Here is a 24,357-nt window from a genome sequence, read left to right on the forward strand (position 1 = left end):
TCTCTCAATCTTCTCCCAGTGGCAAGCATTCAGATCCGGCTTTCTGATCGGTTATTTCAATTTCAAAAATAAACCACACAATAGCACGTATCCTGTAGGATAGTGATTACGGGTGTCGGTCCACAGGGATTGAAGAATAAGTTATTTTTCTTTTAAAAATAAATCAAGAAGAAGAATTTGCTAACTTAATTTAACTAAATTAAACTATGAGTGCGAATTAGAATTTATCAGAATAAATGGATCTAGGGTCTGGAGTCCACCACATAGCATTGCATCAGGGTTTGTATTCTTTATTTTTTTATCTTTTGGAGAGGCATGCAATATTGGCTACAAGCCTTTTGAAATAAAAGCATAAAGAGTTTTAAGAAAATCCATCTTCGGTATAGCAAGAAGTGTCTACCTAATTATGCTAACCTAGGGTGCAGTACACCTCATCTTCCTAGGCATGGATCATCTTAGACTACTTTAGCAAACATGAATAATAAATAGCATGCTCAAAGTTTAAACATCATAAAAGGATTTTTTATTGATAATAAGAATTTAAACAAGCTCCAAAATAATAAAGAAAATAAGAACTACAATGCCCTGTAACATTGTTAGGGCTTCATCCAGCCCTAGACTAGACGTTTAGCCGAGCATGGCTTCCGGACGATCTCCCATCTTCAAATGAAATTGATCACCTCCCATTATTCCCAAACTATTCAAAACTATTCTCTTTCCCCTTCCTTTCTCTCTTTTTTTATTTCTTCTTTTTTTTTTCTTCTTCCCTCTCGGCTCTCTTCTTCTTTTCGCCGAAACAGAGGGTCTCCCCTATTTTTCTCCCAACCGAGCTACCCCCCCAAGCTCCCTGCCGATGGCTTCTTCATATAGACCCTCTCACCCAGTGATGGATCCCTTGGGAGCGTGCTGGTGGGGATGCGAATCCGGGATACTCGGTGGGAGGAGCTGCGGGATCAACATGATGGCGGGCTCCGGATGCATCGCGGAAAAAGAAGCGGGGGACAGATCGCGGACGGATGGCGAATGGCTAGATCTCGGGATGTTAGCATGATCCATGGAGCGCTGAGTTGAATGCAGATGGCCGGATCAATGGAGCTGGCTGCTGGATCGAAGGGATGTTGACGTGCAGACGGAATAAGGTGAGATGGCCGGATCAATGGAATGGAGCTGGACGAGCCGATCACGGACGGCTGGGCAGACGATGATCGCGGAGAAGGCTGAATCAAGGGATTGATGGCGGAGGAGCAGGGAAGAGAGGCTGCACCGACTGATGGCGGAGAAACAGGATGCTGGTCGCTGGTGTGCTCGTTGGATGCAGCTGGAATGGACTGATGCGGAAGAGCGGGATCTCAGCTGCGGATGAAGAGGCGGAGGAACGGGAGGTGGCTGCGTCGCGTGGAGGATTTCGTGGAAAATCTCTCAAGCGACGCCATCTCCTGAATCTCGGCCGTGATACACTGTGGGGAGTGGGGGAAGAAGATGAACAGTATTTTTATCTTTTATATATATATTTTTTGTAACACTATTCATATGAACAGTGTTTTCACGGAACACTGTTCATATGAATAGTGAATCTAGTAATTTTTCTTGAAATTATTATGGATTATTATTTTTTTGTTTTAAAATTATAAATTTTATATAAAGGCAGGTAAGGAATTGGTTGGGAATTGGCTTTGGATTTGAGGTGGGTCATGATTGTTGATTTGCTTGAACTTGTTCTCGAGCCCAATGTCATTTAAATTTAATTCTTGCTAAACTGCTTCAGACAGGACTCGACAAGACTAAAAACAGGACCGTGACTTAATAAAAAGGGTTAATCAAACCTTTTTCCAAAAATAATTATCTAATCAGGACCAAAACCTATTTAATCATAGCCTTAGCTTGGTTACAACTCCATCAGGTTACTAAACCAGGTCAACACAATCTCCTCCTTATATGTTTTCATGAAAGATTACAAACAGGAGAGAGACAAGTTCAGAGTCTGTTTTGAGAAAAGAATTATTTACCTCTTACCATATTTTAAATTTATTTCAATGTTTATTCAATTTCATGGTCAAATATGTATTTATCAGTTTAAGAACATTGATAAGTGCTATGGAAAGATAACTAAATAATAAATTATTAAGCACTTATCACACCCTCAAACCTATGTTTTGCTAGTCCTCGAGCAAAATTAAAAAAAGAAAAACTCTAACTCACTTTCGCAGGCATCGCATTTGCATTTACCATATGCAACAAGGCTTTAAACCCCTAGGTCATTCTAGTGGACGAGTTTTAGTCTCGTGAGAGTTTCCAGTGAAGATACCCACAAACTTCAATCTTAAAATAAATCATTTATTATTATTATTATTATTTATTATATTTTTTTTATTTTTTAGATCGATTGATCTATGAAGATTAAATTCCACATGCATACTAGCTAAGATGTTCAAAAACTCTTTTATTATTATTATTAATATTATTATTAAAATCTAATTTAAGATACATAAATGATAAGAATTTCAAAGCACACACGGTTTTATTTACCTAGTCAGCCCAAATTCTAGGTTAGTATGCAATCTAAGTTAAAGTCATTAAGTTTTCGTTTAGGGAGTTGTAAGACTCATTTATACTGGAGTGCTCGGTGAAATTTGGACTGTACACAAGCTAAGGGTTCGGATCTCCAAAATATTGCTAATACTAGTAGTTTCCAAGAATTGGTCGAAAAACCTGCTCGCTGATTCAAAATCATCTTATCTACAGGATTTCAAGAGTTGTGAATGTTTACTTTAGTACCTCACGGGCTTTATCTGTAATATTCCAGTTTACTCAAATTTTTACAACGACGGCTTTCATACTATTGTCTTTTTCAAGGTCAATACAAAGTTTTTTTTTTAATATATAAATTGTGCACTTTTTCTCTTGTGGTGATTTCTCCGTGTAACGAGCAATCAGTCGACAACTCTCACACCAGTTGGCATAAGGTGTCGGGCATCAAGAGTCCCCTACGGACTTATGCTCAGAGTTTTCATCACAAGCCCACTTGACCTTTGACAATAGGTAGCCCTTTTTGATGTTCCTGACTAAATCCATTTTTATTGATAATTATTTTTTTTTATTTTTTTTTTGGATTAGACAAGTATGATTCATCAGGGTTCAAGGTTGCTACTATACTATCAACATAATATCGAGCCTAGACCTTAGAAGGGTCGGCCAGTGTGTAGGAAAATTCTAAAGTATTAATTAGCTTACAACTCCATAAGAGAGACTTAATAAAAAGAACTTAAATTTGTATTACTTCCGACTAGTCATTGGGCTTTTTAGATTTTATATACCCTGTGTGTTTATCATTCTCGCATTCATGTATAGAAATTAGGTAAAAAATATATATATATATTTTAAAATTTATTATTATTATTATTATTATTATTATTATTATTTATTTTTTTATTTTTTTTAATTTATAAAAATGAAAATGAACACAATTTTTTTAAAAAAAATATTTTTATTTTTATTTTTATTTTTTTATTTTTTTCAATAAACCTGACATTATGAAGTGAAAACGAATGCAAGAGATGCAAACAAAACAAAAATGATTAAAAATACTTAAAAATACCTCCAAACCTAAACCTAACATTGTCCTCAATGTTAAAGAAAACTAAAAGAATTGGGTTGCCTCCCATTAAGCGCTAAGTTTATTGTCTTCAGCTAGACACAGTGCATCCTTAATTATTTTGATAAACAGGGTTCGTCAAATTAAGGGATTCGATCAATTGCCCATCGGCAACATAGTCCACATAAGGTTTTAACCTTTGACCATTGACTTTTAAAACATGTCCACAATTGAGGTGTTGGATCTCTACTGCACCATAAGGAGAAACCTTTTTCACTACGAATGGTCCATCCCACCTAGAGCGAAGTTTACCCGGGAAGAGTCGCAACTTGGAATTGAGCAGCCAAACCTTTTGACCAGGTTCGAAGGACTTACGGTTGATATTTTTATCATGAAAAGCCTTAGTCCTTGCTTTATAAATTTTAGCATTTTCACAAGCCTCATTGCGCAATTCTTCAAGTTCACTTAGTTGGAGTTTTCGGTGAGGACCAGCTACTGTCATGTCTAAGTTAAACTTTTTGATAGCCCAAAAAGCTCTATGTTCAAGTTCTACCGGTAAGTGACAAGCTTTTCCAAAAAACTAATCGGTAGGGAGACATGCCAATAGGAGTTTTGTAGGCAGTACGATAGGCCCAGAGTGCATCATTTATCCTTTGAGACCAATCTTTTCTATTGGGACGTACCGTTTTCTCTAAGATGTGTTTTAACTCCCTATTAGACACCTCGACTTGTCCACTCGTTTGGGGATGGTATGGGGTAGCAACTTTGTGGGTGATGTTATATTTGCGAACCAAAGCCTCGAAAGACCGGTTGCAAAAATGAGATCCCCCATCACTGATGATGGCTCTGGGTGTGCCAAAACGACAAAAGATATTTTCATGTAAAAATTTAATCACAACCTTGTGGTCATTAGTTTTAGTGACGACAGCTTATACCCATTTTGAAACATAATCAACCCCTACAAGAATATATTCGAAACCAAAAGATGGTGGGAAAGGGCCCATGAAGTCAATACCCCATACATCAAAGATTTCTACAATTAAAATAGGATTGAGAGGCATCATATCTCTACGGGAGATGGTACCCATCCGTTGGCACCGTTCACAAGTTTGGAAAAAGTTATGGGCATCTTTGAAAAGTGTGGGCCAATAAAATCCACTCTGTAAAACTTTTGCTGCAGTTTTTCCACCCCCAAAATGCCCCCCACAAGCTTGTGAATGGCAGAATGAAAGAATACTTTGAAATTCGCATTCGGGGACACATCGACGGATTACTTGATTGGGACAATACTTGAATAGATCGGGATCATCCCAATAATAGAATTTTACTTGTGAAAAGAATCGATTCTTGTCTTGAGTTGACCAATCATCAGGAATTCGTCCTATGGCAAGGTAATTCACTATGTTTGCAAACCATGGCGTTTTCATTCCTTGTACCCCAAATAATTGTTCATCTGGGAAAGCATCATGTAAGTTTGAGGTATTCTTAGAGGGCTCAAGAAGAATCCTAGATAAGTGGTCTGCTACGACATTTGCAGTTTCTTTCTTGTCACGAATTTCTAGGTCAAATTCTTGTAGTAAAAGAATCCATCGAATCAGACGGGGTTTGATGTCCTTCTTTGCAAGAAGGTGTCGAAGGGCAGCATGATCAGTGAATACGGTAACCTTGGATCCTAATAGGTAAGATCGAAACTTGTCTAGCACGAATACTACAGCTAGCAATTCTTTCTCAGTGGTGGTGTAGTTCAATTGTGCATCTGAGAGTGCTTTACTAGCGTAGTAGATAACATGAGGTACCTTATCTAGCCGTTGCCCTAAAACTGCCCCAATGGCATAGTCGGATGCGTCACATATCAGTTCAAATGGAAGGGTCCAATTAGGGGGCCGTATGATAGGTGTAGTGGTTAATTTCAAGCGAAGATTTTTAAATGCCTCCTCGCATGCTTTATCAAAGACAAAGGGAGTGTCCTTAGCAAGAAGATTGCACAAGGGTTTGGAAATCTTGCTGAAATCCTGAATGAAGCGACGGTAGAAACCAGCATGGCCAAGGAATGATCGGATTTGTTTCACAGTTTTGGGTGGAGGGAGATTGAAAATAAGATCGACTTTGGCTTTATCTACTTCAATGCCCCTCTTGGATACGACGTGTCCTAAAACTATGCCTTCTTGAACCATGAAATGGCTCTTTTCCCAACTTAATACTAGGTTGGTCTCCTTACATCTTTTCAAAACTAAGGTCAAATTGTCCAGACAATCGTCAAAGATAGGCCAAAAACTGAGAAATCATCAATGAACACTTCTAGAAAGTTTTCCACCATATCTGAAAAAATGGCCATCATGCATCGTTGAAAAGTTGCGGGTACATTGCATAGTCCAAAAGGCATCCTCCTATATGCAAATGTCCCAAATGGGCAAGTAAAAGTGGTTTTGTCTTGATCGTCCAGGTAAACAGGTACTTGATTATATCCAGAATAACCATCTAAGAAGCAGTAGAAACCTTGACCAGCCAACCATTCCAAAATTTGATCTATGAAAGGTAGAGGAAAATGGTCCTTCCTAGTCATTGAATTAAGTTTTCTGTAGTCAATGCACACGCACCAACCCGTGGTTGTGCGTGTTTGTATCAATTCTCCTTCCGTATTTTCAACCACAGTGATACCTGATTTCTTGGGTACCACTTGTGTCGGACTCACCCACTTACTATCAGAAATTAGATAAATGATTCCGGCATCTAATAACTTCACCACTTCTTTCTTGACTACCTCCTTCATGTTAGGATTGAGTCTTCTTTGCATTTCTCGGGTGGGCTTTGCATCATCTTCGAGATGAATTCGATGCATACAAACAAAGGGGTCAACCCCTTTCAAATCGGCTACAGACCATCCTATGGCATGTTTATTCTCTTCTAGCACCCTTAAAAGTTTACCCTCCTGTTCAGTAGATAAGTTGGCTGCGATGATTACAGGGAGGCTATCTTCTGGTCCTAGAAAGGCATACTTAAGATTTGTCGGAAGTGGCTTCAACTCAAGTTTAGGTGGAGAATCAATGGAAGGACAAAGTGGTGTGCTAGCAATGGGGGGAAAGGGTTCAGGTCAGATCTTCCAAGGAAGGGAACTCATAGGAGATTGATTGTCGAGTAAAATATTAACTTCTTCTGCGGCCTTGTCTATATCAAAGTTGTCAATGTCAAAATGGGCCAAACATACCACTAAGGGGTCATTTGCTAAGATATAGGGAAGGGCGTTCTCTACAAGATCATCCATTTCGTCAATTAGGCAACACTCGTCTTCCCTCACATGTTGGTCAGCAGCATGAAACACATTTAACTTAATTTTCATGTTCCCAAATGATATATCCATTGCCCCAATTCTACAGTTGATACATGCATTGGCTGTCGCTAAAAAGGGACGGCCAAGAATCACAGAGATTTGTTTTTTTAGGTTGGGCGCATGTTCCATGTCAAGGACGATAAAATCTACAGGAAAATAGAATTTGTCTACCTTGACAAGAACATCTTCAATCATCCCCCTTGGCATCTTCACCGATCTATCAGCCAATTGTAAAGATACCGAGGTAGGTTTCAATTCACCCAACCCAAATTTTTCATAGACTGAATAGGATAGAAGATTCACACTTGCTCCTAGATCTAAAAGTGCTCGATCAATGGAGTTATCTCCTATGACACAGGAAATAGTGGGAGCGCCAGGATCTTTGAATTTTGGAGGGATGTTGTGTTGGAGAATGGAACTTACCTGCTCAGTTAGGAGGACCTTTTTAGGCACATGTGTCCTAGATTTCCGCTTTTGGGTGCAAAGGTCTTTGAGAAATTTGGCATAGGAGGGAACTTGTTTGATGGCATCAAGGAGTGGGAGGTTGATTTTAACTTGTTTGAAGACCTCCATCATATCTTCTAATGAAGTTCCCTTCTTGCCAAAGGGAGAGGGTGCATTAAGTGCTTCAGGGAATGGAGCCTTTGGAATGTGGGTTGTGGCAGATGGTGGACTAGCTGAAGAAGGTTTTGGATTTCATGTGATACATTCCTTCCCTCTTCTTCATCTTTCTTATTGTTACCCTCCCCAACCTTATTATCTATTATACGTCCACTTCTTAGAGTAGTCAAAGCATTGGCTTGCTCATGATTTAGTCGAGTTTTTTGAGCCACGTATTGTCCCCTAGGATTACTCATTGGTTGACTTGGAAGCTTACCTTCCTCTCGCTTATTTAATGCATTGGCTAGTTGACCCATTTGGGATTCTAGCTTAGCAATTGATTGCGTGTGAAGTGCAATAGTTGTGTGTTTGCCTCCAAACCTTGAAGGGCAGTCAACACTTTCTCCTCAAAGGCTGTATTTCTTTGGGTTGGAGGAGGAGGGTGTTGAAATTGAGTTGAGGGATGGTAGAGATGAAAATTTTGGGAGTAGGGTTGGGCATTATTCGAAGCTTGCTGCCTCCAAGAAAAATTTGGATGATTCCGCCATCCCGGGTTATATGTATTGGAAAATGGGTCATTACATGATCTGGGCTGTGTTTGGGCAGCATTGATGTGTTCTTGCACGAGTTCGAGATATTGGGGTGCTGAGGGGCACTCATGAATAGGGTGCGATGGGCTAGAACAGATAGCACACACTTGTTCTTGGGACGAGCTAACGATATGTCCTCCTATCATCAATTGATCAATCTTATGGAACAATGCATCTACCTTGCTAGACAGGTCCATGGAATGACTTATTTCACAAATGGTCCCTTTTCTTTGAGAACTCGGGGGTACTTGACGAGAACAGAAAGCATGGTGGAGGGAGTTTTCATTAAGATTTTCAAATAATTGCCATGCTTCATGCTCATTTTGAAGCATGAAAGTCCCCCTGCATGCAGCATCGATCATCTGACGGTTTCGTTCAGTCAATCCGTCATAGAAACATTGCACTAGCTGCCACTTAGGTATTTGATGACGAGGGCATTTACGGATTAGGTCCCGAAATCTCTCCCAAGTTTCATGAAATTCTTCTCCTTCAGTTTGGGAGAAGCTTGTAATGGCACGTCTAAACTGGTTCGTTCTTCCTATGGGAAAGTATTTTTTAAGGAATTCTTGTTGCATTTGATCCCAAGAACGAATCGAGTTAGCTTCTAAAGAATTCAGCCATTGTTTGGCTCTATCTTTAAGGGAGAAAGGGAATAATCTAAGTTTCAGAGCATCATCAGTGAAGTTCTGAATCTTGACAGTGGTGCAAATCTCAAGAAATTCATATAGGTGTTTATATGGTTCTTCGTTGGTGAGCCCATAAAAAGATGGGAGCATTTGGATCACACTAGACTTTATTTCGTATTGTACAGCTGCTACCTCAGGTAATCGAATGCAAGATGGGGAAGTGTAAATGGTGGGAGTAAAGTACTCCCTCAGGAGTTTGGGTTGTTCTTCAGCCATCTTAGGAGGTGGGGATGATTCTAATGTTCTAATCTCAGCTCGAATATTCCTAAGGGTCCGTTCTATTTCAGGGTCAAAAGGTAATAGGTCACGTACGCTAGAACGACTCCCTTGCATACACTAGTACTTGATCAGTCAAGCATGCAATAAAAGATAAACATATCAATCCTTGTATTTGTCCTAAAATCACTAGATAGCTCCTAACTGGTTTGAAGAGGGCACCTAAGCCTCCAATCCGGTCTAATGAACCGAGTTGACCAGGTAAGCTCCCAGGTAAGTGGAGGGGTCACGATGCGTTCGCAAAAGTTCCACTTAAAACCCACTTGCCTCGAACAGATGAACTATCTTCCTTATAGGGACAAAGCTTGCCTAGACATCAACTAAGCCACAGAGCGAAATTGGTGCAACTTTCAGTGATCTTCGTCCTATTGAGCTCGAATGTCCCTAGGAGCCAACGTCTAATTGATTTTAATTAAAGTGACATTATGTGAGATTGAGTTCACCTAAGTTGGGCAAGAGTCCGATGATGAAATCCGGCTCTTATCTTGTTGAGATGATTGCCCTTACTAAGTGCAGATTAATTGGTGAATATGTATCAAGCATGCATTCACAATTTTGCTAAAATTAAAATTAAACAATCACCACAAAATTTCAAGCTATTAATTAATTTAAATAAGAAAGGTTTAGAGGTTACCAAAGGGAATTTCTCCAGCAATTTAAATTTTTTTAGGCAAACCTTTACGGCATTCCTTTTCCAGCTATTCTCCTTTTGATCATCCCAGATTTTTCCTTCAATTCCTGATCAAATAAGACCAAAATAAAATATTAAAAAAAATAGTAGAAGAGAAAAAAAAAGAGATAAGAAAAGTAACAATAATAGAAAATAATTTTTTTATTTTATTTTAGATATATATATTGAAATTTTTTTAATTAATTATTTTTTTAATGATAGAAAAAATAACTATGCTAGCAATCTCCGGCAACGGCGCCAAAAATTGATCGATTATTTCAATTTCAAAAATAAACCACGCAATAGCGCGTATCCTGTAGGATAGTGATTACGGGTGACGGTCCACAGTGATTGAAGAATAAGTTATTTTTTTTAAAAAATAAATCAAGAAGAAGAATTTGCTAACTTGATTTAACTAAATTAAACTATGAGTGCGAATTAGAATTTATCATAATAAATGGATCTAGGGTTTGGAGTCCACCACATAGCATTGCATCAGGGTTTGTATTCTTTATTTTTTTATCTTTTGGAGAGGCATGCAATATTGGCTACAAGCCTTTTAAAATAAAAGCATAAAGAGTTTTAAGAAAATCTATCTTCGGTATAGCAAGAAGTGTCTACCTAATTATGCTAACCTAGGGTGCAGTACACCTCATCTTCCTAGGCATGGATCATTTTAGACTACTTTAGCAAACATGAATAATAAATAGCGTGCTCAAAGTTTAAACATCATAAAAGGATTTTTTATTGATAATAAGAATTTAAACAAGCTCCAAAATAATAAAGAAAATAAGAACTACAATGCCCTGTAACATTGCTAGGGCTTCATCCAGCCCTAGACTAGATGTTTAGCCGAGCATGGCTTCCGGACGACCTCCCATCTTCAAATGAAATTGATCACCTCCCATTATTCCCAAAATATTCAAAACTATTCTCTTTCCCCCTCCTTTCTCTCTTTTTTTATTTCTTCTTTTTTTTTCTTCTTCCCTCTCGGCTCTCTTCTTCTTTTCACCGAAACAGAGGGTCTCCCCTATTTTTCTCCCAACCGAGCTCCCCCCCAAGCTCCCTGCCGATGGCTTCTTCATATAGACCCTCTCACCCGGTGATGGATCCCTTGGGAGCGTGCTGTTGGGGATGCGAATCCGAGATACTCGGTGGGAGGAGCCGCGGGATCAACGTGATGGCGGGCTCCAGATGCATCGCGAAAGAAGAAGCGGAGGACAGATCGCGAACGGATGGCGAATGGCTGGATCTCGGGATGTTAGCATGATCCGTGGAGCACTGAGTTGAATGCAGATGGCCGGATCAATGGAGCTGGCCGTTGGATCGACGGGATGTTGACGTGCAGACGGAATAAGGTGAGATTGCCGGATCAATGGAATGGAGCTGGACGAGCCGATCATGGATGGCTGGGCAGACGATGATCGTGGAGAAGGCTGAATCACAGGGATTGATGGCGGAGGAGCTAGGAAGAGAGGCTGCACCGGCTGATGGCGGAGAAACAGGATGCTGGTCGCTGGTGTGCTCGTTGGATGCAGCTGAAATGGACTGATGCGGAAGAGCGGGATCTCAACTGCGGATGAAGAGGCGGGGGAACGGGAGGTGGCTGCGCCGCGTGGAGGATTTCGTGGAAGATCTCTCAGGAGACGCCATCTCCTAAATCTCGGCTGTGATACACTGTGGGGAGTGGGGGAAGAAGATGAATAGTGTTTTTATCTTTTATATATATATATTTTTTTGTAACACTGTTCATATGAACAGTGTTTTCACGGAACACTGTTCATATGAACAGTGAATCTAGTAATTTTTCTTGAAATTATTGTGGATTTTTATTTTTTTTGTTTTAAAATTATAAATTTTATATGAAGGCAGGTAAGGAATTGGTTGGGAATTGGCTTTGGATTTGAGGTGGGTCACACTACAAGAATAATGGTCATTAGCGACGCATTTTTTGGCCTTTAACGACGCTTTTAAGCGTCGCTAAAAACCTTCCCGACGCTTTCGTAAGCGTCGGCAAAGCGTCGCCTATGCTACAGTGGAGAAAATTTTTTCCGACGCATCGAAAAACGTCGAAGGTTTTCCCGACGCTTTTTAGCGTCGGCAATTGCAAACTTAGCGACGCTTTAAAGCGTCGCTAGCTGTAATGTAACGACGCTTTAAAGCGTCGCTAATTGGTCGACATTTTAGCGACGCTTTAAAGCGTCGTTAGAATATTAAATTTTTTTTTAAAAATAAAAGGCTTTTAATATTAATTCTTGCCTAGAAATCAAACTACCACGAGTCCCTGAAGAATCGGATGCAAACTTATTAGAACAAGTTTGCCACACAAACGGAACCATCTCTCCGTCATGGAGAGTCCCATTCATCCATCAATTCTCTTTCTAAAGCTTCCATTTTTTTTTCCCCTTCTCCTCGTCCTTACCACAGAGCAAAACATTGAAGCAGCAGCCATGGCCAACCAACCCGGCAGCAGCAGCCATGCTGGACCAATCCCACACCACCTCCACGTCCACCAGTGGCTACGCTATGGCCAGCTGCTCATGCTCCACCACAACCACCACCACCACAGCCAGCAACCCAGCCTCAGCCCCCATCCCCACCTCAATCAAGGCCTCCATCACCATCCCGATCCCCATCAGCCACTCCAACAGAAATACCGATCAGGAGGATTCGAGCTCCACCACCATCGCCCTCACCGTCGCTGTCACAGAAATCATCTCAGAAGCAGCCAGCAGAACAAACATAGCTGCAGCAACCATCACCATCTTCTAGAAGATCTTCAGAGCCATCTCCAACTCCAACAAGGTCAAGATCTCCCTCACCACCCCAAGAAACCTCCGAGCCACAACAAGAAGCAACAACTCAGGAGCCCAAATTGGTCCAAAAGCTGAATCTTGGGCAGTTGCAGCAGCTGGGGAAGCGAGGGCACAACAAGAATCATAACCTTAGCAGGTGAGAACAAAGGGGCTACCATGTTAATAGGACATGAGACCGCAAACATGCAAGGCATCCTCCACACTCGCAGAGGCCGCAGGCTTAACAACAACAAAGCCGAGGCAAGCAGCGGTAATAAAGAGATCCAGAAACAGTTGTTGAATCATACAGGTAATAAAAATCCAGCAATCACTGCAAGCATCAATAGCAATGTGCAGAGCATCAACAACTCATTGCTCCATGAGAGTCCTTGCAGCGGAGGAGAACCAGGCATTCACCTGGTTCTCTCTATCAAACCAGGTAAGCCTCTCAAATTGAAGGAAAATGCCGAATCAATTGAAACTTTGATGAGTGCTGTGAGCAGCTCAGAAACTCTCAAACATCAGGAAGCATCCTAGAGGACTTCTCATGGAATCTAGTGACGGCGACTAGGAGAACCTTCAGAAGTCTCAGTATAGCTGTGAAGAGAAAAGTGAAGGGAAAGGCTGAACAAGATGGCACTTCCACAATCAACAGCCATGCAAAATATTCCGAAGAATGTACCAGCAGAGCATGAAAAGATACTAGAAATTGTTGATGCCGGCAATCTCATTGTAACTATCAGAGTGCAACAACTATCACAGCAACTATCTGGACTCACATATACAATTTATTTATACCATGTATTGTAATAATGCTATAAATTATGTTTCCATGCATTATAAATGCAACTCAGATAACTCAATCAGATCAGACAGGTTTACATTTGATAGCATGAGTTATGCCCTTCATGCAATTGAGAATACAGTTCAAATCTCCATATAGTTAATATAAAAAATGCATAAGAAAGGAGTTACAGATATGTAAGTGACAACAAGGTTACCTCACTTCCAAGGTAATTTAGACATGCAAAGACACCAACCTCACATGATCCTTGAACCCACATCCTAGGCAAGAATGCACGTTTAACAGATTAAATAGTAAAGAAATCCACAAAAACATGGGAGACTGTCTTTTGATTTCAGACAGCCATCACAAAGATCATTTCAAAGATGAAAAACATCATGCACGCACGTAAGATTTGGTTTCAAGCAGTCCTAAACCTGTCTAAAGAAATTAACTATTCCAGAATGTTCAAAGCATAAGAAGATTAAAAAAAAGAAAAAGGCGTACCCTCAATTTTTGTTTCTCAAATTCTAATACAATAAAGCTTGAAATATCAGAAGACACAACATAGCCAGGACCATTTGCATATGGTGGATAATCTTCTTCAGGCCATTCCTGAAAAGGGAGGCACCAAATTTCTAAACCCTGTTTACAAAATCAAAGCCACACAACTAAGCGAGATATACACAAAATCAAACATATTTATCTAAACATTCATATTGTCAAATTACATTCATACTATCAATTTACGTTTACAATGTACTTCAAAAAGCATAAAAAAATACATATAAACTCCAAAATAAATGTTTCAGGGGTCGCTAGCATCACCATCTCTACGTGCAGATGAACTATCAGGAACCTGTAATAAAAAAACTAAAGCAGTTAAGAATACGAAAATTATTAAACTCTTTAAGAAAAATATGATACTTATGCAAAATATTCAAGTAGATGTAGTAATTTACCTGAGGAGGGACAAACTGATGCAACAAAGATGTAATCTGATTAATCTGAGCCCTCAAAGATTGCATCTCTGTCTGGTGGCTCTGCTTCAACTCTTTTATCTCTGCCTTCAGATCATTAACCTCTGCAGTGCTACTACTCTGTCTAACATCTTGAGTATATCTACCCACTGCAGACAACTGAGTGGGGGTAACTCCAACGCCATAACCCCTCACTCGACCATAACGCTCCGAGCCCATCAACTCGGTAAACACCTGAGCTTCGACACCTCTGGTGTTGCCGATTGAAGATGACTCTCCGATACGCTCTGAAATAAGGGATGTAGCTCTGTCCTATATCTCTCAAAAACAATCAAATTAATTTTTGAAAAATTAAAATATATAAAAAATCATTGCAGAAATTATTAATAAATACATACAACTATATCTCTCGACTCCTCTCGGACAAAGCTGCCATCTCGGTGGGTGTGAGTCATCTTATAGAACTCCACCTCACCAGGTTTCCTCCCATGGTCTTCCATCTACAACAAAAAGTATATTGGAAGAGTTTCATCTTATAGAACTATATCATGATACATGCTATATGATACAAGAGTTTCAAAAAGTTTCAAAAAAACTTACGAATTCAGCTCTGAGCCTCGCATAACTCTTCGAGCCTGAAGTGTGAGGAATTGTCTGAGATGCTCGTGCGGCTCGACCAATGTCAGAATATGTCTACCACGAAAAAATTAAACATTGTAATATATTAAATATATTAAATATTATATAAGGTATTGAGAGAGAATACACAACCTGTCCTCTCTCGAAAAACCAATAGTGAACAAGCTCCCTCCACTGATGATGGTATACATCAGGAGGACAAACACGAGCAACCTCCTCCTCTGTCATACCCTCGCGCTTCCAGTCGGCCTTCAACTTCGACTTATATTCTTTTCATTTGCGGTTGAGGGACTTTAGCACCCAATCATGGCTCTCTGGAGGGAGCACAAACTTTTTCTACACCAAAACAAAAGAATGTTATAATAATATTAAATCAAAAAATTAAATTTATAATAGTAAGCAAATTAACATACAGTAGCTATCAAATTAATAATATTAAATTCAATTCTTTACCTGTACAAATTTAAGAAGCTCAACTTTATAAGAAGGAAGCATATCATTCCACTTATGATAGTTGAGCGGACACAACTGACCCCTACGCGCAACTGATCCTAAGAAACTTGATAAAAGGCTTCCAGCCCTCTTGATGGGCTGCCCTAGTTCGTTGCATTCGACGACCATCTTCTCATCCTCACGAAGCTGCCACACATCTCGTGCTCGAGAGGAACCCCGTGTCAACCTCACTCTCACTTGTTCATCTATAAAAAATAATAATTAAAACATTGGAGGCAAATTAATTAAAATAATTAGAAAATAAACAATAATACAAATAAGGCAACAATAGTAATCTTTTTTTTTCTTCTTTTGCATAAATAGTAGTAATAGTAACAATGATAACTATTAATCAGTGCTTGTTAGTTCTTAATATCTAATATCAATAGTTATAATATAGTTAATAACAATAACATTATTTATCCATGTAACTAGCTACCTGAAAGACATGTCCAACCTAACCATTAGCTTAAACCTGCAATGCTGCTGGACAGTTCGTAGTGGACTGTTTTTTTGGCCCTTATGCAGTATGACAACTCTAACTATATATAGATGATTCTCTGCAATCAGGGGGCCACATTTGCTTATGTAGCTGCATGCACCACATTCTAAAACCTTGGAAATGGTGCTGGATCCTTTATGGGAATAACGACAGGAGTACCGCCTGTTAGAATTATCCAGGCTAAATACATGAGAAATTATGCAGCCAAGATTTGAATAAAAAAGAACCGTCAAACCTCCTTCATATGGAGGGGTTTGTTCATTTTTCCAAGGCATGATTTCCGTGTCTTTTAGGATTCAGATTGTACTTTGAAGAGCAAAAATTCACTTTTTTATAAACTGAAAGTGATGTCCTTGCTTTGCATTTTCAATTTTTTCTCTTGCGTGTGCAATATGAGCGAATGGTCACAAAATAGTAAAGTATAATTAGCAACCCCTAAAATCTTCATTTTGTATGCTTCTGCATTTTGTCCATTGATCTCATTTTCGTTATGGCTTTGTTGCAAGTTAAGGTGTTTTGCTTCTTTTTGTTGTTGCAGTTACCCCCAAAGAGTGTCAAAGAAGAAGGCCACTGTGCGTTTTATGTTTCACAATCCTGATGATGTCAGATGGTTCAAGGCAAGTCAAATATTGCTCTCAGTTTAATAGCATGGTGTTTTGACTGGTGTTTCAAAGTGAGACCATTTTAATATATTTTTCAAATTTCTACAGCCTGTAGATGTCTGGACCAAATGTGGTTGCCATGGTCGTATTCTCAAAATAGATTTTTTTGAGACCCTTTAGTACTTATGTACTTATGAAAATAAATACTAAATGTGGTTGACTCTGTTTTATGGGGTCTAGACTCGAAGCATGAAGGGTTAAGGAATTGCTCGCATCACTGCTACAGAAGCACGATGTTTAACTGCAGTTACTTGTCTGACATCCACTTTTGTAGGAAATAAACTACGGTTTTGTTTGAGATATAATTATGGCTTTGATTTGATAACGTACTAATTCACTTTCGAAAGGAGTTCTCTCTTACATTACTTTATAGTGCATTAGTACAAATGTTCTGTGTCAGATGATAATTGCAAAATTAGATGCTAATTATAAAGCTAAAAAGATGGTTTAGGTAGACCTAAGGATCAATTACTTTTGAGAACTATAGTAGGACCGTCAGCACCACATCAGGACCACCAGAAGAACCAACAGAACCATGAACTTCTCTTGTTTGTAGTATATAAATATCTTTGGTCAGATGATGACTATAAACTTAGATACTACTTATAAATCTAAAAAAAAAAAAATTGAAGGAGTTAATGACCAAATATAGCGGAGGGGCATCAGGCCTAAACTATATTTATTTTGATGGGTTTCGATCTAAGTTTATTTAAAATTTGATATTTTTTGCATCTAATCGATAATCAGCTTTATGATAGGATAATACTTTTGGAAAATACGACAAGGACACCAGTATCAGAATAGAACCTGAACCTGGAGCTTATTTTGTCATGCAAAATCATATCAAAATTAAAAACAAAAAAAAAATATAAAGCTTATTTCCACCATGAATTGGGGAAGGAGTCCCGTAGGCAAGGTCAGATTTTCACTCAAACATTCCAGCATCTTTTTCCCATCTGCGATCACCTCCTCAATCATTTAGCTTCTAATACGTAATCTATGAGCAGTAATTTGAAAATATGCAGAAGAAAACCACCTTACTCTATAGTTATACATCAACCAAAAGCACCAATAGTTCTTCAAATTTAAAAAAAAAAACAGAAGTTACGAACTAGTAGAAAGAAAAACACAACATATATATGGACTAGCATAGAAGAAATCCCAGTAACAATGTGAGCAAACCCATGAACCTGATGATGGAGGGTAGTATTCAGAATTCAGCATCCCAGGCGGCGGAGGAGGATAGCTACCCTCAGGCTCTGCCGGTGTGGATGGCGGTGGCAAGCACGGATTTAAAGATCCAGAACATCTAGAATTTAAAGATCGAAGCAAGAGAAGAAGATCCCAAACCTGGCCTTGTCCCTGTCCTTGCCGGCTCCAAACTTCAAACGCCGCGTGAGTGCTCTGCGGCGGAGGAGGCGGGAGATATCCACAAAGAGGAGGCCAACGGAGAGGGGGAGGAGGGGAAGGAGATGCGGCGGAGGAACGCGATTTGGGGTCGCTCGAAGGAGGGGAATGGCTGAGATCGGCGGAGGGAGGGGGAGTCGGTCGGCGTGAGCGAGCTAGGGATAGTAGGGATTTAAGGCTGCGGAGGGAGAGGGTCGATCAGGTTTTGTTGTGGGAGAAATGAAGTCTGACGACGCTTATAAGCGTCGTCGCATTTATCCCTTATGCCGACGCTTATAAGCGTCGGTGATTAAACAATGCGACGCTATCAAAAGCGTCGGCAGAAGATTTTGTACCGACGCTTTCCAAAAGCGTCGGCATTTACTGTTGCAAGAAAAAAAATTGCCGACGCTTTTATCTAGCGTCGGCAATATAGGGTCGGCAAACAGATTTTTTGTTGTAGTGTCATGATCGTTGATTTGCTTGAACTTGTTCTCAAGCCCAATGTCATTTAAATTTAATTCTTGCTAAACTGCTTCAGACTGGACTCGACAAGACTAAAAATAGGACCGTGACTTAATAAAAAGGGTTAATCAAACCTTTTTCCAAAAATAATTATCTAATCAGAACCAAAATCTATTTAATCATAGCCTTAGCTTGGTTACAACTCCATCAGGTTACTAAACCGGGTCAACACAATCTCCTCCTTATATGTTTGCATGAAAGATTGCAAACAGGAGAGAGACAAGTTCAGAGTCTGTTTTGAGAAAAAAATTATTTACCTCTTACCATATTTTAAATTTATTTCAATGTTTATTCAATTTCATGGTAAAATATGTATTTATTAGTTTAAGAACATTGATAAGTGCTATGGAAAGATAACTAAATAATAAATTATTAAGCACTTATCACTTTCTAGTCTCCTCTCTTCTCCTCTGCGATCAGTCCAAAATTGAAGCTCTCGGGTTGGAAACGGGAGAGAAGGAAGAAGAAGAAGGAGAAGAAAAGAAAAGTATTTCTTCTAGGGTCCTTTTTGCAAAAAGTGGTTTTGCAAAATACAGATATCGTCCAACCTTCCTACGAAGCTCGACATGCGTGCGAAGTAGAGGGCTTGCAGATCCAGGCCTCGCAGAGCTACCTTCAGATATCCAAATCCAGATCCAGATCCAGATTACCTCGACCAACTTCCGCTGCGTGCTTGAGGTAATTTTACATAAAAGTTAAATTAAATATTTATAATTATTATAAATAAAATAAATAAAAAAATTTTAAAACTGATTTTCATGCCTGGCATTCGATTTTATCGGACAACTCGGGAGATATTCCCTACACCTACATCCCTCCTTCTTCTTCCTCCTTTCTAGGCAATCAAGAGTTGATTCAAAGGAGAGGATATCAGCCATCAATAGCCATCTTTGCAAGGGAGCTAGCACCCCGAAGAGATCCAAAAGCTTCGATCGGTTCACTACCTCGTGTGGATACCCGTAGAGGTCGAACGCATGTACGGTTTCCATCGAACCTTCTACAAATCCACGAATATCAGATTTGCGGAGACCATCTACCAACACAAGGTGAAGATCTGACATTCTTAATGATTTAAAATTGGTTCATAAGAATTTAATCCTAATCTATCTACAAACGAAGTTTTAAAAATACGTTCATGTGATGAACGGGATCTTGCATGCCTTTCCGCTGCGATCTGAAATTTTTTGAAATTTTCTGTGACATGCATGAGATCCTAGTAAGCTCAACGTATCATTCACTCTCGATTGATTTAGGAAGGTTTTAGGTCTCTTGGGATTTACATCTAATGTAACCATCTACCCCATACCAAATGTCATTCGATTTACATCTTATGTAAATGTCACATTGGTTCAGGTTTACATCCTATGTAATTATGAAACCCTTTCATATATTATGTGATTACATCTTATGTAAATGACATAATTGTTTCAGTTTACATCTTATATAAATGTCCTATTGTTTAAGGGTTTTATTTACATCTCATGCAAATAAATTTTGTTTAACTAATACGTACATCTCATGCATACATTGTTTTAAACATAACCTTAAACAAGTATGAACATTATGATTACCACATGCATCTCATGTATATTTTCAGATCTGAAACTTTAAACCTATTATGCTATTCTCTGGATTTCAGATCATGCATTACTTAATTTAAAACATTGTAATCTAATTGCAATTCTAAAATAATTTGCAAGATCATAGCAAATAAAAATCTGCATGCTGAAAATTTCAGCAACCTGAAATTTCAGCACGCAGAAAATCCAGCAAGCATAATTCTTTTAAAAATCAGATTAAAAATGTGGTAATCAATCCTTAAGTCCTAATCATGCTCCCTAGAACCATGGCTCTGATACTACTGCTGAGTTACGCTCCGTTCGATGCGACGTTCGTAGCAGAATTCGAACGGGACGTCGTTCATCGTATGAACGCGCCTCGGATCGTAGAATTCAAAAATTTTCTGGATCCAAATCCAGAAGATCTTTGAACTCATTAGGAAGGAGAGATTAGAATCTGAAGAGGGTTAATTAAGATTTATAAAACTGAAACAAAAATCAGAAGTTTCTAATTTGAAGATCTCTTCTTCAAAAATTCTGCAGGTGTAGAACACCATAGCCTGATAATCTTTCTAGGTTCCTGGTTAAGCCGCACATGTGTCCGGCTAATAAGTGCTAAATAATGCATAAATTAATATCTTATTCATAGCACTTATCATTATTTTAATTCACATATTTTATAAATTCAACTAAAAAAATTGTGTTATCTTCATCATTGCATTTTAATAAATTATTAAAGGTAATTCGAGTTTTACTTATTTATTTACTGATTAAGCTTAATGTATGCAGGTCGAGTCAAGCTTAATTAGTTAAAGCCTAAACTGACACTGCATCATTTCACAATTTCATATTCTCTGGAGTCGACTCTAAGAACTCTTCTCCAAAATCCAGTGCTTCCCATTAATTCCTGACTTTTCATAAGTTCACCTAAATTTCTTCCCAATCGTTCCAACTCTTTTTCCACATGATCCAATTCTCCTATTTTATTCTCAAAAATAATCAAATCCCTATTTGTCTCTCAGATCTCAAAGCATACCATCTATAGTTGCACGGATCCCAAAGCCTCATCTCTTCTCAGCCGTGAGCTTCATCCAAACATCCCCTGCTTCAATATCAGTTCGAATCCAGCATCACTTCACTGTTCGCGTAGGATCTAGCTCCATCCTCCCACGGATAAACCTAGCATCCCAACCGTTCCTCTTCACGAAAACAAAACAGAGCACTTCCTTTCCTCCTGTATCCCATGAACAAAACCAATCGAACAACCTTCCTCCCCGAGCACCACGGAAGAGCTTTTCTTCCGGATTTCTTCCCTTCCACATCCAAAGCTCCTTCCACGTCATTTTTCTTCCCCTGTTCTGGAATAAAGTCACATGACCCGTGGGATAAAATCAAAACCCACTTCTTCTGAATTAATCCCAACTCCACGCTCCCAGTTCCTTCCACATCTGGGCACCCAGCTTGCTTTCTTATCCCGTTTGCAATTAACCACTCCAATCCCAGCAAATACAAGCTTATCCCCTACTTCGAATCCCATCTTCTTCTCACCCACTGCATCCACGTCCAGCCAACGGCAACATCCCCGAGCTCCAAGGATGAGCATTCCAGCCATATCCTTATTGCAAACCAAATCCAGAGCCCGTCCTAGCCTCCCTCCGGATGCGTTCGTGATCTATCTTCATCCCACGACCGCATCAAATCCCCTGCATCTCGGATTACATCCTTATTTCGTAACTTCATCCAAGATAATCCCCTGTTACGTGTGTCTTCCGTTCGCAATGGCCTGTTAGGGATCAACCCTACGATTGCGGAATACAAAGGATAGTAGGAGAAAGAAGAACACGGCAAAAAATAATAGCAAACGCACAAGACACTCAAGTTTATGTGGTTCGGAGTCTCTTGCTCCTACGTCCACAGCCGCACAGATCAATATTTCACTATATGATCAAAGGAAGTTACAGAGATTCAAGAGAAGAGAACAAACTCTCTTTCTCACAGCAAACAATCTCTCTCAAGACAAGCAACACGTCGTCTTCCTGATGCACACAAAGGATCTACTTTTGGAACCTCTCGTTGATGAGTTCTAGGGTTTCTTTAGGTTGCAACATACCTCTCGTGTCCCTCAAGAAGTCTATATATACCTCCCAATCTCTTACTTTGATTAGGGCTCAAAAAACCTTAGCTTGGACCCGGTTCATAACTCAGCCTCGCGTGAAAATCGTGCTCGAGTCGACTCCCACAATTCTGCGAGTCGACTCGGCAACAGTCCATAGAAAATGCCTCTCTGTCTGCCTGTGGGAGTCGACTCTTGGAGTTCTCGAGTCGACTCCAACACTGGGGAGTCGACTCCAAGTCTGCTGGAGTCGACTCCAAAAGCTGTGCCAAGTCTACCTGCGTGCCAGAGTCGACTCCAAGTCTGCTGGAGTCGACTCCGAACCTTGCTGAAGATTTTTTCTTTGCTGATTCAACTCTGAATCTTCTCAAACTCTTTCCGGCTTGTCTTCTCTTGATCCTCTACCACCATAGTGCACATAGGGGTCTAGAAAAAAAGAGAATGGATCAGGCTCCACAACCCAACAACTCTCCCACTTGGAGACTGATACATCCAGTCGTGCATCTATCTTAAAAATAAACAAACTTCCATATCTTGATCTGTATTCTCTGTGCAGCACCTCCATTCAACTATCTTTGGAGGCCAATTGAGGCCATGCATCGCCTTAATTTCTCTGTAGTGACTGTCTTAGTCAACATATCAGCTGAATTCTGTACTCCTTGAATCTTCTCAAGTAACAAACTGCCATCTTTTAGCAACTTTTTGATGAAGTGATATCTCCGCTTAATGTGATTTCAATTTCAAAAATAAACCACACAATAGCACGTATCCTGTAGGATAGTGATTATGGGTGTCGGTCCATAGGGATTGGAGATAAGTTATTTTTTTAAAAAAAATAAATCACGAAGAAGAATTTGCTAACTTGATTTAACTAAATTAATCTATGAGTACGAATTGAAATTTATCAAAGTAGATGGATCTAGGGTTTGGAATCCACCGCGTAGCATTGCATTAGGGACTGTGTTCTTCATTTTTATCTTTTGGAGAGGCATGCAAAATTGGCTACAAGCCTTTTAAAATAAAAACATAAAGAGTGTTAGGAAGATCCATCTTCGGTATAGCATGAAGTGTCTACCTAAGTATGCTAATCTAGGGTGTAGCACACCTCATCTTCCTAGGCATGGATCATCTTAGACTACTTTAGCAAATATGATTAGTAACTAGCATGCTCAAAGTTTAAATATCATAAAGGAATATTTCATTGAAAATTAGAATTTAAACAAGCTCCAAAAATATTAAAAGAGCAAGAACTACAATGCCCTGATACATTGCTAGGGCTTCATCCAGCCCTAGATTGGATGTTTAGCTGAGCATGGCTTCTGGATGACCTCCCATCTGCAAATGAAAGCCTTCACCTCCCATCATTCCCAAAATATCACAAAACATTCTCTTTCCTCCCCCCCCCCTCTTTCTCTTTTTTTTTTTATTTCTCTTCTCTCTTCTTCCACGCACGGCTTTCTCCTTCCTTTTATTGACAGAAACAGGGGGAGGCTCCGACAGAAACAGGGGACCCCCTGTTTCGGTGAATAAAAGGAAGGAGAAAGCCGTGCGTGGAAGAAGAGAGAAGAGAAATAAAAAAAAAAGAGAAAGAGGGGGGGAGGAAAGAGAATGTTTTGTGATATTTTGGGAATGATGGGAGGTGAAGGCTTTCATTTGCAGATGGGAGGTCATCCAGAAGCCATGCTCAGCTAAACATCCAATCTAGGGTTGGATGAAGCCCTAGCAATGTATCAGGGCATTGTAGTTCTTACTCTTTTAATATTTTTGGAGCTTGTTTAAATTCTAATTTTCAATGAAATATTCCTTTATGATATTTAAACTTTGAGCATGCTAGTTACTAATCATGTTTGCTAAAGTAGTCTAAGATGATCCATGCCTAGGAAGATGAGGTGTGCTACACCCTAGATTAGCATACTTAGGTAGACACTTCATGCTATACCGAAGATGGATCTTCCTAATACTCTTTATGTTTTTATTTTAAAAGGCTTGTAGCCAATTTTGCATGCCTCTCCAAAAGATAAAAATTAAGAACACAGTCCCTAATGCAATGCTACGCGGTGGATTCCAAACCCTAGATCCATCTACTTTGATAAATTTCAATTCGTACTCATAGATTAATTTAGTTAAATCAAGTTAGCAAATTCTTCTTCGTGATTTATTTTTAAAAGAAAAATAACT

The 24,357-nt window shown here is 39.4% G+C and overlaps 1 protein-coding gene and 1 non-coding gene across 2 annotated transcripts; one reads left to right on the forward strand and one right to left on the reverse strand.

The window, feature by feature from the left end:
- Positions 1–8,530: 8,530 nt before the first annotated feature.
- Positions 8,531–8,636, forward strand: LOC120105976. Its single transcript, XR_005508224.1, has one exon. It is a non-coding gene; the product is annotated as a small nucleolar RNA R71 (small nucleolar RNA).
- A 5,366-nt stretch (positions 8,637–14,002) lies between these two features.
- LOC120105975 lies at positions 14,003–15,585 on the reverse strand. The gene is made up of 6 exons (XM_039118779.1): positions 15,394–15,585; positions 15,073–15,276; positions 14,902–14,994; positions 14,700–14,801; positions 14,284–14,613; positions 14,003–14,180 (listed from the first exon to the last, which is right to left on the reverse strand). The coding sequence occupies exons 2-6, from the start codon at positions 15,166–15,168 to the stop codon at positions 14,130–14,132; spliced, it is 672 nt and encodes a 223-aa protein (XP_038974707.1). The 5' UTR covers positions 15,169–15,276; positions 15,394–15,585; the 3' UTR covers positions 14,003–14,129.
- Positions 15,586–24,357: the final 8,772 nt, after the last annotated feature.

The sequence above is a fragment of the Phoenix dactylifera genome, unplaced genomic scaffold (genome assembly GCF_009389715.1).
Source record: "Phoenix dactylifera cultivar Barhee BC4 unplaced genomic scaffold, palm_55x_up_171113_PBpolish2nd_filt_p 000411F, whole genome shotgun sequence".
NCBI lineage: Eukaryota > Viridiplantae > Streptophyta > Magnoliopsida > Arecales > Arecaceae > Phoenix > Phoenix dactylifera.

What these genes read in the sequence shown, in the direction of transcription:
- LOC120105975 (XM_039118779.1), bottom strand. Translation starts at nt 15,168, where the DNA reads ATGACAGAGGAGGAGGTTGCTCGTGTTTGTCCTCCTGATGTATACCAT. An exon ending in GGTTTTTCGAGAGAGGACAG is followed by an intron (nt 14,995 to 15,072) that starts GTTGTGTATTCT and finishes TTTTCGTGGTAG; the next exon opens with ACATATTCTGACATTGGTCG. An exon ending in AGGAGTCGAGAGATATAGTT is followed by an intron (nt 14,614 to 14,699) that starts GTATGTATTTAT and finishes TGAGAGATATAG; the next exon opens with GACAGAGCTACATCCCTTAT.